This window comes from Larimichthys crocea, chromosome I (assembly GCF_000972845.2).
Source record: "Larimichthys crocea isolate SSNF chromosome I, L_crocea_2.0, whole genome shotgun sequence".
In the NCBI taxonomy this organism is placed as follows: Eukaryota; Metazoa; Chordata; class Actinopteri; family Sciaenidae; genus Larimichthys; species Larimichthys crocea.
The window spans coordinates 36159380-36174779 of NC_040011.1; the positions used below are offsets into that span (position 1 = coordinate 36159380).

Here is a 15400-nt window from a genome sequence, read left to right on the forward strand (position 1 = left end):
AAAAAAGAGAAGATTTATAATTAAAGGTCAGACCAAACATCACACCGCCTCCAAGACAAACACACTGAATACACACTTTCAGCCTCCGTTTCTAATTTAAATAAATCAGCCTAAAGGGGGGGCATCTTAATTAAAGGTCATATTTTTAAACTCAACATGAGACTCCGCTGGTACAGTAAGATTTGTCAAACCAGGATGGTATGGCATACTTTGTTGCAATTGTTGTATATTCAGTGGTGATGCAGTTGAAGATGTTTGCAGAGAAACTCTGCCGACACTGTCTTAGTCGTATAACAAATTTATTACAATAAGTTCAGTATCGTAACAAGTAAAACGTTACTTGGAGTTACTTCTCCCAGGATGCCCCAACAGATAGCCCTTAACCTTTGACCTGTTCTCTCCCTTAGCCTCGTAAAAGGAAACACACACAGAGGAGAAAAAACACCACATGGGACCCGAGACACCCCATCCCACATGGCTCTTTTAACATAAATTGTATTACATGGATTAACACACCCGACAGCGTACCAGGATGGTGGCTCTCCGGTACTCCTATCCAAATAACCCCAAAGTCCAGATGGCCTTAGAATAACAGCTACCTACACAGATATCTGTCTCAGTGTAAACCATCTATATATAATAGTACTATTGTTAGTATGTAACTATGCATCTATGTGCAGACATCTCACAATGCTTTAAATTACTGTATGGTTGAGCTTCCCGGAAGTGTAAAAATATGAGGTGTGATGAGAAAACAAATACTGAGTCAAATACTGAGATATGAACAATTCATAAACTCACCAATGAGACTTCATAAAAGATTTTTTTTTGTGTGTATGAAGGGGTTTATAACTGCATTTCATTATGAAATCCTGTATTGTATGATGACGATAAAACTGAACTTTGAACCTTGATTAGTCCACAAAGAACCTATTTTACCTTATAATGAGTCGTTGGCATTTTTAAGAGTCTGTACACCTTAGGCACAGATACTAATATAGGCATGCTAACATTTGTTAATTAGCACTAAGCATAATATGAGGTACACCTGAGGCTGAAATGTATTCATCCTCTGGGGACAATGAACATCTAAATAATAATAATAATACATTTCATGGTTAGTAATTCATAGGTTGGTGAAATATTTCAGTCCAGTCCAAAATTGTTGCACTGACTAACATTTTTCATCCATAGAGCCATGCTGCAAGTGTGGCTGAACGGAACCACAAGTTTAAATGAATAATCATCAAAATATTCATATAATGCAGGTCAACACACAAATCTATCAGTTAAACTAAACATAGGAATGAATTAAAAACACTGAGTGGATGAATAATCTTAAGTGTCATTTCTTTCCCGCATCTATCCATCACTTGACTGTTAATTTACTACTTAATCATCCTCTACACATCCTCTCTCCTCCCCTGTTACTCATGTTTACCTGTCTGAGTATGCTGGCAGAGCTGCACCACTCTCAGTAATTCTATCTTTCCTCTCGTCTCACCATCCCCTCTCTGCACCGGGAAGAAGTCTATTCTACCATCTGCCTGCTAATCAGAGTGCTCAGGCTGTTCCCCCCTCCATGGAGCTTCGGCACAGCACCTACATTCACTTCACAACAACATAACAAGGTTATGGTCACCCACGTCTGCACCCCGTGCAGGAACGATTCGTTTTTCTGCTTTTTTTCTATTTTCTTATCGCTGTCAGCAATTTTTGTGTGCAGAGTTGCAGGAGTTGCACAAATCCATCTTTTAGTGTCTAACTCATCAGTGCAGAGCGCCTTATTGCACACTGAAACATGTGCACAAAGAAGATCAAAGAGGTAACTATCCCGTGTGGTAACTTGCCTCATCACATTCCTTCTGTGCAAGTGTTATCTATAGGTGCACAATAATGATATATGGTTTTGTCCTGAGGCTGAGTTCACAGGTAGTTTGTCTTAATTAACTGAAAAGGAAGGCTTCTTCTTCCTTGGGAGCCAATACCGACATCAGCCCACATGGTAATAACTAAAGTTGGATCCACGAGCTTGCATGCAACTTGCATGAACGCCCATACACACAAAGCTAGTACACGCGAGCATGCGCATGGTTCATGACTCCTACACATGCGTGACTCATGGGACTGTGCTAAAAGTTTATTGTTTCTAACTTTACACAAAGAAATAATGTGACAGTCTCCACCTTCACCCTGTCCTCCTCTTGCACGTCCCTTTAAGTTTTCCCTTGTCGCATGATAATGTAGGCATTACTGAGTAGTAATGTTTGTGTAGGGACTGGGAGAACATGAGGATTTACGAGACTCCCACTCACTCTTTTAACAATAATCTTTCACACCCCGACAAGCCTAATTGGCCCGCTGGGTGCTCATCACTCCTGTCCACTGACATAATGTTTGACCTTTATTGTTTATTAGCAATGTGCCGTTATATCCAGTATGGATAATCTTGAACAGCACTCTACAGCCCATTAGTAACCTAGTGTTCAGCAGCTCAAGTCCCTGCGGGTGTGTGGTGGACATCCTTAGCTACACATAATCTTTGCCTAAAAGAAAGGATTGATTGAGAAAAGAAGTGGAGAAGGGATACTGTGAAAAGGTAGGCTTATGGTGTTATACTGTCCATAAAAGCGCTGGTGTCCTGGTAGATGAAACATTGTGAGGTAAAATAAATAATAATAAAACTAATAAATGTAATAAAATTTGTAACAGGTTAGATCAAGACCTAAACACAGGCTCCTTAGACATAACAGAAGAGGTTAAAAGGCACTTTACTCAAAGGTTAGACTGGTATCTGTAACATGCAGGCAAACAGCAGAATAAAACATACTGGTCTGCTGGAAATTCTTGTTAACTGGTGTGAGACTGAAATTGAGCTGTCTTTGAAGAGTTTTATTCTTTGCAAAGGAGCTCAGCAGTCATTCAAAGTGAAAAGATAAAGTAACATATGAGAACAGAGTATTTATGTACTAAAAAAATGGTTCAAACTGACTGAGAGAGTTGTTTTGCAAAAGTATTGATCTTGACATGAAACATAGTAGCAAAGCTTGCACAGAAGAAACAACAGATGATATGTATTATAGCTAATTGGCAAATGGATACAGAGGATAAATGAGAACTTTAGAATTGAACATTAAAGTGGCAAAAGAAAAGCAAGGTGCATTCTTGCTCTGCCACGCTGTCGCAATAGCTGCAGGCTTGTTGATTTATTACTAACACCTAACGTGTTTTTACTACTATGTCTAAATGTGTACTGTGAAATTGAACTCAATGAAGGGAGAACAGCATGATTTTTTTCATTACTTACTTGTTTTTCCTCATCAACATATGTCTTTCTGACAAACAACAGAGATGAACCGGCCACCATCCGCAGTCAAAGACTAACACGATGACGACGTGCAGCTGTGCAGGCAGATGTTTAGCAGGAAGAATTGATGATGACATCTAGTGGGCAGGTGAAGCATGGCAGACATGTCAACAGATGGTAAGTACACACAGGTCACACACTGTGTCCTAATTTAGAGGCTAGACCCTCTAAAGTCCACATTTCTTGACTGGTAATAGAGACAGACCCACAAAGCCTGTCCTATTTCACTGGCTGAGCTGAGGAATGATCACATAACCATACTATTTCACTGGTATTTGCATCAAACAAGTTTATATATTTAAGTTATTATTATTATTATTTCCGAAAGAAAAATGCTCAGAAATATATATAAACATATATTTCTCCACTGCATATTTGAACATTGCTGAAAGAATTAACTGCTGAACACTGATCTAGATTGTTTGTGATGTTTTTCACGTCCTGCCAAATGACATCTAGCAGGAAAATAATATTACAGTGTACCATTGTGGGCCTTTAAACCAGATAATTTTTATAAATGTTTTCAATGAAATGCCCATGCTGAAATGACACCATAATCTATCTCTATTCACATCACTATTATTGTGACAGATTGGACTGGGCTGTCATTACTGAAAGTCTGAGGTCTGTTTAGACTTGATAAGCTGAAATGTGTTGAGACGCTGAAAGTAAAAGGTTGGTGCTTTTTTTTTATTTAACTTTCAAATTCAACTCACTCTTTTAGAAAAATGACTCAACAAAAGCAGCATTATTCAAATATTATGTGATAGCGAGTCACTTCATTAAAAAAGGAAAGTCAAGCAGAAAGGTTATAAAATGAAAAGAGGTGAGGAGTGACTTTGGGGTGAGATGTGAAGTTTTCCTGTCTTTCTTTCTTTGTTTTTTCCTGTTGCGTTCATGCAGCGCTTGGAAAAGGAAGAGCAATAAATGACTGATATGAAGGACGCCGCCTTCAACAGTTCCTTCCTCCACTAGACGCATCTCTTCTGAATCGGGAAATGACTGATGTGCTGTCAAACTAATCTCCACAGAGAGACAGCCGTAAAACGACATGGTGCTTGGTCACTCAGAGTCTTTCTCAAGCGTCACCTGATAATACCTTCAATCCATACCTCCCTGTATTTCGTGAACTTAATTAATGAGCTGTTACTCATTTGGGAATTCTCTGCATAACCCTGGAATACCTGATATCTATCAGCTAAAAGTACTACTTCAACTGAAGCAGTGGTTTCATTTCAGCTGAAGATGGATTTCCTCTCAGAGAGCTTGCCAAATGCGAGGTGATAAATCTTCTAATGTACAGCCTGATAAATGTGTGGTCTGGGTCAGAGTTGAAATTCTATTAAAGGCTGGTTAAAGCCAGTTTAAATGTATTACTTCTATATTGTATTAATAACTTTCAGACTGTGCCTTTTGACAGAATTATTATGATTAATATTTCCCTTTATATGATCAAAGTTGAACTCATTCTTTGCAATGTTTTCCTTTAATGATCCAGTGTAGACTGAATACCCCTCGCCTCACCCTCCCCTTTTATTGTGCAGCAGAAACTACACTGGCTGCAAAATGCAAAAGTTCCCATCAAGAGCCAGTGTTTATTTTGTCTGTTCTGAGCTACTGTACAGACACGACAGTGCAACATGACAGACTCCACGGATATAAGAGGCAACAAAAACAAAAGGAATCGAATTCTCAGGCGATAATGGAAACATATTTATGCATATTATATTACATTTATGTTCTTCTCTCTAAATAAAGACCATAAATCTTACACCCTGGACCTTCAGAGGCTTTAGAGGATGCTACTACCCGCAAACAGAGTCCAGCAAAATGGTCCTGTAATGTAAATCTGGCAAAAAAACCAAACCCAAACTTTATTTTGTAAAGAAGATAGTTGAACAGTGAGATAAACAAAGGAGGCGAATAGATTCAGTAAAAGGGGGTCAAAGGTTATGAAAATAAACATTCAGCTTGTTTGGACTAGTTTGTGTTGTTCTCTCTGCGGGACATTAGTCCTTTTCCTTAGGGTGTCGTCAGTGTATGTTTCATTACTCCTGTATTTTTCCTCTTGCTTCTTTTGATGCCACAGTGGAATTGTAACAATCCCCATTACGTATGGAAGGTCACTGTCTCGCACAGCTGTCCTCTCCTCAGCAATCGCTTTCAATCAGCCCCTCTTTTTGATTTATTACTTCCTGTTGACTTTGGGATTGTTACATTTCACCACGCTGTCTCTGTAGCTACAATTTGAAGCTCCTCTGGTGCTTGGGAGCGCTGACCGCAAGGCCTAGCTGTGAAGTCTAAAATAGTTTGGAGTCAGGGGCTGAAATAAAGGGGATGTTGGGAAGGAAAATAAAATCACACTCATTCCTGAGTTTGGCTGGTTGTGGGCAGGTTGGAAGCCTGTGAGAACTTTGCGTGTCAGGATGATGGTTATGTGACTTCAGGCCCCTCAGGGAGTGGCAGGTGAGGGTCAACAGCTTAATTAATTGTTCCACAGTCTTGCATCTGGATTAGCATGATTTAAAATAGCACGTAACCGTCCTATCAGAATGTCTGAAACTTGTACATGATGATAAACGAGTGTGTGAAGCAGATACGTAACAGTGAGTGTCAAGCCTCATTAGGCTGCATTCATCTCAGGGTCGCTGAGACTGAGGTCAGCGCCAGGGAAACCCTCCTCCACCCTTTCCACATCTTCTTCCACTTCCTGTCTCAGCGAACAGCTGGCTCTTCCTCATCCTCTAGAAAAGTGATAATTCATGATTTACTTTTTTGAAGGGGAATAAACTATAAACACTATATTTTTTGAGAGCAGATGATGGACACAAATAAACAAAAACAACTTTGCATCAGTCAACATCACTGATTATTTATATCAGAACGCTAGATAACTGTTTATGTTGCTATTAATCAACATGTTTTTTTCATGAGTTTTTAATTATTTTCATCTGTTTATCTGCTTATCATATATTCTGTTATTGGTTGTCACCGTTGCTGCACTTGACCAAAAGTAACCCCGCCCCATTAATTGATTTTATAAAATGTATTAAGATTATTTACCTGTTTGTCAATTTATAACACCAGCATTCATTTGGAGTCACCCTTGCATTAGCTCTGTTTTGGTCTACACCAACTCTTGTGGGAAATATCTGCCTCTTCAGCTGCTAAATGCTCCGCTATGTTCACCAGCTAGTCACTAACTGTGTGTATTGGGTACAGGGTAGTTAGTGTGCAATGTGTTTCACCCACAGTTTCACCCACATTTAGTCTGGATTCTCACATGTAAGCTCCCATATGTGCGGAGTACAAAATTGGTTCCAACTACCCACAAATTCTCAGAGTAAAGCGAAATTTGATACTACTAGGGACAAAAATTGCCTACTTTTAGGGACAGGAGTATAAGCATGTTCGTCCTACTGCAGCTTAAAAAAAGAAAAAGCCTCCTAGCTTCTCGGATTAGGAGAGTCAGAGAAATGTGCCGATGTATCAACAGTTCTGAGCTGATGGCAGCGACATACACACTTTTTGGGTAAAGGATTTACATATTTTGAAATGCTTGACAACAAAAGAAAGCCCTGACATTAAGACTGAACACTTGTGACAGATCGAGGCAAATTGCTTCATCCACAGCATCCTGCGTTCTCTTTCCAGTTGTCCATTTTTTTTGGCTCTAGGTAGAGTAGTGGTACTAGTTTCTATATTTTAGATTTTGGTCAGCATCATATCTAACTCTGGAGATACGCGATGACGACCATGAGAATGTTCAACACAGCAGTGTCAGAGTTTGAGTGGATGATGAGCCACTTACAAAGATGAAGTCTACTCTCTGCATGAAGAGCAGGTTAAAAACTTTTTAAACTCTTGTCTCTAGATCATTCCAGTTCCAGTGTGAATTTTTATACTAAATCGAAGTCAGCTCCCAATTCTGCATGATTATCACGCCCCCCAGTCTCTGCATGTGTCCCACCAATAGCCAAACTCAGCTATTTGGAGGCTTAAGGCAAAGTCAAGCTCAGGGGCCCTTTAATTACACCCTGAGTATACCTACCTTTACTACTCATTGAAACTGGAGCAGAGCAGAGTATGCTTTGAATAGTAGTTGATGATGTATAGATACACACCACACACACACACACACACACACACACACACACACACACACACACACACGCACACGCACACACACACACACACACACACACACTGTGTTTTTACAGAATATTAGGATCATTATCCTGATGCCTAATAATTATTCTCCCTTGGCCACTAACATTAGTTGGCAAGCTGCACACTTGTGTCAACACTAATTGGCAGTACAAGCAGTTTATTCTTTTGACATTTTCAAAGATTTTATTTTTGTTTCTCTGCATTAAGTAGATAGCTTTACTGTGAATTTATTATTTTGGATAGTCCAGAAAAACATTAACCATACCAAACAGGTGAGGTGGTCTTTTGCAGGTGATTATATATATAGGCTTACATTATTTCTTAATATTTTATTTTCTGTGCCCCTTTAGTGCCTTTGCATCATGGTAAGACCAGTCCATTTCCTGTCTTAATACATCAATTTCCATATTGTCACAGGTCATAGGTGTCCTTTTAGTAGTGTGGTTACTCGCATATAGCAGAGTGCTCCTGCACTCCTGCAGGTGCTTGAATGTACGTGTTTTCACAGATGATCATAGGAAGAGATACAGGAAGCTGGTGAACCACTAGAGCAAACAGGAACACAGTGAAGCACTAGAACGTAACCAAGAATAGCACCTTCCATCGGAGACTGTGAAAGATATACACTACACAAAATTTCCCTAGAAAATAATCAGCTGCACGGATGTTTTGTTTGTATTTACATATTGCCAACGAATTCCCGGCTAGAAACAAAAGAAGATTTAATCTCAGCATAGACTGCTGAGAAAGCATGTTCACTTGAAAAATGCAATGCATGCCTGTCTTAATACTTCCTAAATTCCCCAGCCTGTTTGTGTCTCTCAATCCTGCCTAAACCTTTAAAAACAGGTCACAAATTTTTAGTTTCATTTTTTTTAAAGGGCTAAACAGATGGGCACTGTAGTTTTTAGTTACTCAAACAGAAGTTAATACAGCATTTGTTATAGACTATTATTTCTGGCAACAGGATGGTGTATGTGGGATTGATGCAACATAAACTACAGTGCGTATGTACATCGTAAAAAAGGAACATGTCCTTTTGTACACATTATTATTATTGCACATTACATATTCAGTCAACACTTGTTAGCAGGATCAATTTATTGTTACAAGTTGTCTGCTCTCTTCATGGACCGACATCCAGAAAAATATCATGTTTTTCTATAGAATATTACCTACCTGGAAAGTTGAATGATTTTTTGCACTATGCCGCCACAGTGTAACATTTTGTTTGATAGTGAATATTGTTTTAAAAATATATCTTGAAATCTCCATGGCGACTCTGTTCATAAGTAGAATCTTCACTTTCTTGGTGTGTCGAGCGGCATGGAGGACACATATTTGTTTTTGCATGCAGAGAAACTCAGGCCTGTAGTCTCACTGTCATCTTTAAGTTAGTGCTGCAGTGTTCTGATTTCCTTTGACACCGCAAGTCATACACTCGCTGTTTGTGTTAGGGCAATATATATCAGAATGACCTGGAGACAGTGAGCTCAGGTTGCACCCTCACTTCGGTGTGACACCAGCTGATTTACTCTAATGACAAACTGGTTCTTCTTTCCTGATACGCAGCTTCCTGGGATTGACGTGAGTTTTGGCCTTGCTCGTCTCTAACCCTTATCTTGTTAGAGAAAATTGAAAAAAGCAATTACCTGCAGATGTCTGACAAACAAGGTAATGTAGCAGAGGACAACAAGCAACTGCTCTCTTTATTGTTCTCTCTCTGCCTTTTTTTCCCCAACGCTGTAACCATCTTGAAACATTTATAACCACATCTCCTCTGACTATTGTGACTGCAAATAGCCTTGCCCACAGTGCTCGCTGATCGCAAACAACACTTACAGCCGACTCTGACCCTCCACTCTTCCTCCCCTTTAAAAAGGAATAAAGGTTTCCCTTCAGCACCCCATACCAGGAAATATTTTCACTGGGTCCAGTTAGTCTGTTGCTCTCATTAAGCCTTTAGAAGAGAAGTTTTGGAGGTTGAATGTTGCCACAGTGCTGCTTCTCTTCCTGAACTAGACTTCAACTTTGTTTACAGTCTGCGATAAATGAAAAGCTCGGTGGATGGAGAGCGCAGACTGGAGAGGCCAGCTCATCAACACTAATTTTGACTTGAATAAAAACGCAATTAGCAGAGCATTTATCTGATGAATAGTGAAGGATTGTGAGGGGCCCGTGTTTAGTCTCGTGTGAAAGTTTCCTTTTTTTTTTTCTGGAGTGAAAATGAAGATAATATAACATGCCATGCTGCTCGGTTTGGACTCAATTTGAAGATGTAACAGAACCAAAGTATGTGAGAAGACATGACCGAAGAAACAGAAAACAACACCACAGCTAATTAAAAGAATTCTCGCTGCAATGAAGCAGTTGATTGGAAAGATAATTGAATTGGGAAGTGAGATTTAACAAGGGAGTTGCATGTCGTGTCGGATAGTAATCAGTAAACTCTCAGGAAGAGAATTACATACGAGTTCACATGTAAATATTTCCTCAGATAATGCAACAGGCGTAAAAAATGATGGCTGTGATCTCTTGAGAAATTATGTTACATATACAAACAAAAGCAACCGATTAAGTTACACGTGTCCTAGTTAACATTGCTTTCACCCTTGCAATTCTTCAAAATGAGGATGAAAGTACAACGCTTATTTTTCCCGCCTCGGCTCAGACATTTCATGTGTTTCGAGGGTTTGAGAATCCCTTCGAGATACAGTTTCCTTCCTCACAGCGGCCACACTTCTCTCAGACAGTCTAATTCTGTTCATGAGTAAAATGGTGGTGCCATCATGAAAAGATCCCTTGATATTCCAACAACACCCTCATGAATATGGGTGTACTTCACAATAGAAATACTCCATTAAACTTTTTTTTTTTAATTCATAAAGCCCCCCCCCCAAACAGGGTGGTTATCTTTGGCAAGGTGCCAGTGAGCTGTTGGAGTACTTTAAAGACATTCCTAAGAGGATATAAATAGTGTATTTATCCTCAGCACCCCCGTGCAGACAATAGGCTGATATGGAGCCTGTCAGCCTTCTTCTCACTATCCAGACTTTTCCCATAAGAGCTATTTCTCATCATATGTAACATTTCACATGCACTTTATATCCCAAATGCACCATGAGGTGACCACAGTATGGAAAATAACACTGTGCTTTTTATATTCTTCCCCACAAATATTAAAGACTGAATTATTTCTACATATTTTGAAGAGGTGGGAATTAGAGGAAAGTTGAATTCATAATTTATAGGACGTTTTCTTATGATTAGACAGTTTCATAAAGCAGGGGATCACAGCCTAAGGCTCGGCTTATGATATTTAGCTCTCTTATTAAACCATGGCGATTTAATACAGGATAAACATCCAGCTCTACCTGCAATAACTGTCTCCTCAGATGTTATTTTAGGAAGAAGGACTGTTTGCGTTTTGGTTGTGTCACATGTGAGCATCCTTCCTCTGGCATGTTCAGTCAGTGAAATGTACTGGACTTCCTTTTTCTCACCTTCCCAGTAACAATTTATTTGTAGGAGAATAAAAACGTTTTACAACACAATGAAAGTCATACTGCTGGACAATGTCACCCTGATCTGATCTCTGTCCCATGACACTGAAATCAGGTTGTATGGCAGAATTGTGATTTCACAAGGTTTAAATATTTACTGACAAAACACTGAATCATTGAAATGAAATACACAGATTTATCCAATACACTTAACACACGTAGGCCTCAGCTTGGCCATTGTTCTGGTGTAAGGTGGTGCGATGTTGTGGTGGGGCTGTGAGATTAGACTCTTGAGACTGTTATGCAAGTCTGTGGCGTCACTGATAAGAAATGGCTGAAAGTCTCAATGGAGCTCTAACAAAGATAAATGTATCTGAATTACCTGTAATAAAATCGAACATTTCAACCATGCAATCTTCTACACTTGATGATAAATTCTGTTTAAATCATTTCATTGATAGGATTTTTTTTTTTTACATGACACACAATCAGGTAAAACCTGGTTGTCTGCTTATCCCCATGCTCATATTTTACAGATGGTGGAGATTAATCTTCTATTTATCGCTACACAAAACACCCACTGTGAGCCAGCCGCCAGCCCTGGGAATCCAGCTACATTCATGACTTCAAATTTACACTAAAGTAGCTTTTCTCCTCCTTGCTGCAGCCTAAAAGATTGATATAATACAGGGATTTTGTGTTCAAAGGTGCAGGTTTGCTAGGACTTATTATACAATGACCTATATATTACAACTTTGCATATCCCAGGTGACATGAATGTAGCTAAAGATTAAATAGCAGACCATGTTTGATGCTTGCATCAAGTTTGCAACACTGAAACACTACAAATATTTCTCTTTTTGCTTTGCTAAACTTTACATTTTATTCATAGACTTTAACACAACACTGGATCCTTTTCTTTTTTTTTCATTATGATAGTAGCACATTGAAATGATTCTGGGGAGGGAAACAGCCAGCCAAGAAGAATGAGTTCTAACAATATAAATCCTTCCACTGTTGAGTGAGAGTGGCATAAACAGGTTTGTCCCTTTCTGTGTTTATGTGCGTTTAGAAGTTCTGCAGATGATTTTCTTAAAGGATTTCCTGAAATCCCTGTTGAATATGGTGTATATTATGGGGTTCACAGAACTGTTGCAGTAGCCAATCCAAAAGAAAAGGTTGAATAGTGCACCAGGGATGTAGCAGCTGTCTCTGCAGATTGCATGCAGGGTGTATGTAAAGAAGAAAGGGAACCAGCACAGGACAAACACTCCCATCACTACCGCCAGTACGAAGGTAAAACGTTTCTCCCGCATCTGGGCCACTTTGGTTTTGTTGGCCGCAGCCAGCTGTTGTCGCGCAGCTGCGTTCTTCTGCTCCGGGTAGAGCTGTAAGGCCCGGGCTGAAGCCCAGGAGAGACGGCAGTTCTGAGGAGGGCAGCAGTCCGACCCCTCCACTTTCCTTCGCTTTGTGAAGCGATGATTACGGGGTTTAGTATCCGACGCACAACAGCTCTCCTCCAGGTCTATGTCATCCAACTCCCCTTGCCTCTGTTGGTGGCTGCCGGAGCTCTGGCTACTGGGGCTTTCCATCTCGAAGCGGTCCTTCCTGACGAAACAGGTCTCGGACTGAGATGGTTGCCTCTCCAGGCCGTTCTTGGCCACGAACACAGTGGAGGAACGCTGCTTGGCCACCTTATATATCTTACAGTAAACCAGAATCATTATGAGACCCGGAGCGAAGAAGGACACCATGCAGGAGGAGAGGATGTACCAGGTCTCATCGGTCAGTAGACACGTCCGTTCATCGTGTTTGGTCATGAGAAGAGGAGGGAAAGAGATGACAGCAGATATCATCCAGACTACAGCGATCATGGACTTGATGCGCTTTGGTGTGCGCTTCAGGTTGTAGCTGACCGCCTTGGTCACTGACCAGTAGCGATCCAGGCTGATGGCGCACAGATGCACGATGGATGAAGTGCAGAACAAAACGTCCAGAGCAAGATAGAAGGCGCACCAAGTACTTCCAAAGTACCAGTAACCCATCACCTCATTGGCGAGGGAGAAAGGGATGACCAGCGTGGCCACCAGAATGTCCGCTGATGCCAGAGACACCAGGAAAAGGTTCTGGGGCGCACGGAGAGCCCGGCTGGTCAGCACCGCTACAATCACCAACACGTTACCGACAATGGTCACCGAAATGATCACAGAAACCACCAGAATGATGAGCGCAGTAGCTGCCTCCGTGTGTGGCAAGGTACCCGGTGCGTCCGTGGTGTTTTCATTGTTGGAAACGTTTTCCACCGACAGATTTAACTGAGTTAAATCCATCCTGGTTCCACTTTGTCCTTTCGTATCATGTTTGTTGTTTTCCACCCATTTCCTTTCCAAAACAGCGAAGATTGGGTGCGCTAAGCTGCTTTCCACTAACACATGGAGCTACGTTGCGCGTAACGCTCCTGGTCAGGACACACAGTGTCACAGTGTAACCCACATAAGACACAGCACGTACACAAATGTATCTCCTGAAATAGCAAACTCTTCATCACAGGTCTTCCAAATAGTCCCGACCGGCACACAGAGTTCTGCAAACATCTGTGAGATGAACAGAGTTTACAGTCCGAGGCTCCACGAGTAAAGTCATTCCTCTGCTGTCACATCGCCGTGCGTAATGCTGCTTTTGTGTTTTGGAGAACAGTGTCGCTTTGGAGACGCACGGGAGATGCACAGTCTCTAAATGCATGCCCATGCAGGAGCGAGGTGACATCACTCCGAGGACCAGCCCATCTCTAAACTTAAAGGAGAGAGAGAGAGAGAGAGAGAGAGAGAGAGAGAGAGAGAGAGATGTTTAGACAGTTGGATTTGGAATTTCTTTGAAAATCGGAGTGTTTGTCTTGAGGCGAGCTCTTGGGCTTGTTGTCTTTGATTCCATACACTCACACTTTGTTGTTTTCTCTTTATTTAACTTTTTTTACTCAGCATGCAAGGAGATGAAAAACAAAAAGTCTTACTGCACAACAAAATATATAACTATAGATTTTCAGTGCTCTAATTTAAAGGTCCAGTGTGTAAGATTTAGGAGTATTTCTTTGCAGGAATCAAATACAATATTCATAAGTATGTTTAATCAGTGTATAATAACCTGAGTATACACAGACATGCAAGAAGTAAATAGACACCTTCATTCAAATTCAAATTAAAAGGTGTCTATTTACTTCTTGTTGTGTTTTTGTTTTCTTAAAACAAGCCCTTTATATCTACAGTGAGAGCTGGTCCTCTTCCATGGAGTCCGCCGTGTTGAAGTGCCATTTTTGTACAGTCGCCCAGAACAGACAAACCAAACACTGATCTAGATATGGGCTTTTTGTTTTTTATGTGGATTGTGGATTATGTGGAGTTTTTCATACATGCTTGTAAAGAGAAGATGGTACGTACGACGTCATTTAGTCACAATCTGCAACTTCACTGCTAGGTGGCACTAAATCCTACACACTGGACCTTTAACTAAATATTTTTAAATGTTTTCACGGCGCTGAAAGCACCATAGCAGGGATGTCTTGATAATATGAACATACAGGGTCACTGATGAATATGGAGGAAAAACAGCACAGTGGGAGGTTTTTGCTGACCTTTATTGGCTCTGCAGGGCTGCCAATTAGGAGGCCATACTGATCAAAGTAAAAAGGTTTTAGTGCAAAAGTGATTTACTGATGAAATCTGTGAAATTTAGCGGTCCATTTTTATTGGTCTGCTTCATTGATGGTGGCCTAAACTTGTTTTTTCCATTATTCCTATGCCATAATATGGAATCGTCTGTGAGGGCACAAAGAGATAATACCTGTTGCTGAGAGGATCTTTTTACTCTGGAGATCTAGTTATATAACATGTATGCAGTGTGTTAGCCATCCAGTCATACGGCCAGAGGATATTTACCAGTCAGAAATGATACAGAAAGACGCACACACACGGCCAGTCAGGGGTCGTTGTGAAATGAAACTATGAAATAAAATTGCTGCAGAGCTGATGAGCTGACGTAGCTCTCCAAATGCATTTCACTAATTTGGGATATTTGCAAAATAAGCAGCATGTGCTTAAAGCCTTTCAGTGTAGGATTTGTAGTCCATTTAAAGCTGTTCAGTGAATGCCAACACTAATATTGGTGTAGGTGTGCGTATCTGTGTTCATCCTTGAGAGTGAGTTTTCTAGAGGCTTAGCAAGAACATCCTCTCGCAGCTGCAGTGCGACAAACCACAAGATTTGGTAGATTTGGACGAGGATGTGGAAGAGGACTCACTTCCATCTGTTCCCTCGTTCTTTCTCCCTTGCTATGATCTCACTCCCAGGAGAACATAACAAACAGT

At 40.6% G+C, this 15400-nt stretch overlaps 1 protein-coding gene across 1 annotated transcript; it reads right to left on the minus strand.

The window, feature by feature from the left end:
* Positions 1-11026: 11026 nt before the first annotated feature.
* On the minus strand, positions 11027-13779 carry adra2db (adrenergic, alpha-2D-, receptor b). Its single transcript, XM_010741064.3, has one exon. The coding sequence runs from the start codon at positions 13368-13370 to the stop codon at positions 12099-12101; it is 1272 nt and encodes a 423-aa protein (XP_010739366.1). The 5' UTR covers positions 13371-13779; the 3' UTR covers positions 11027-12098.
* Between the last annotated feature and the right edge of the window lie 1621 nt (positions 13780-15400).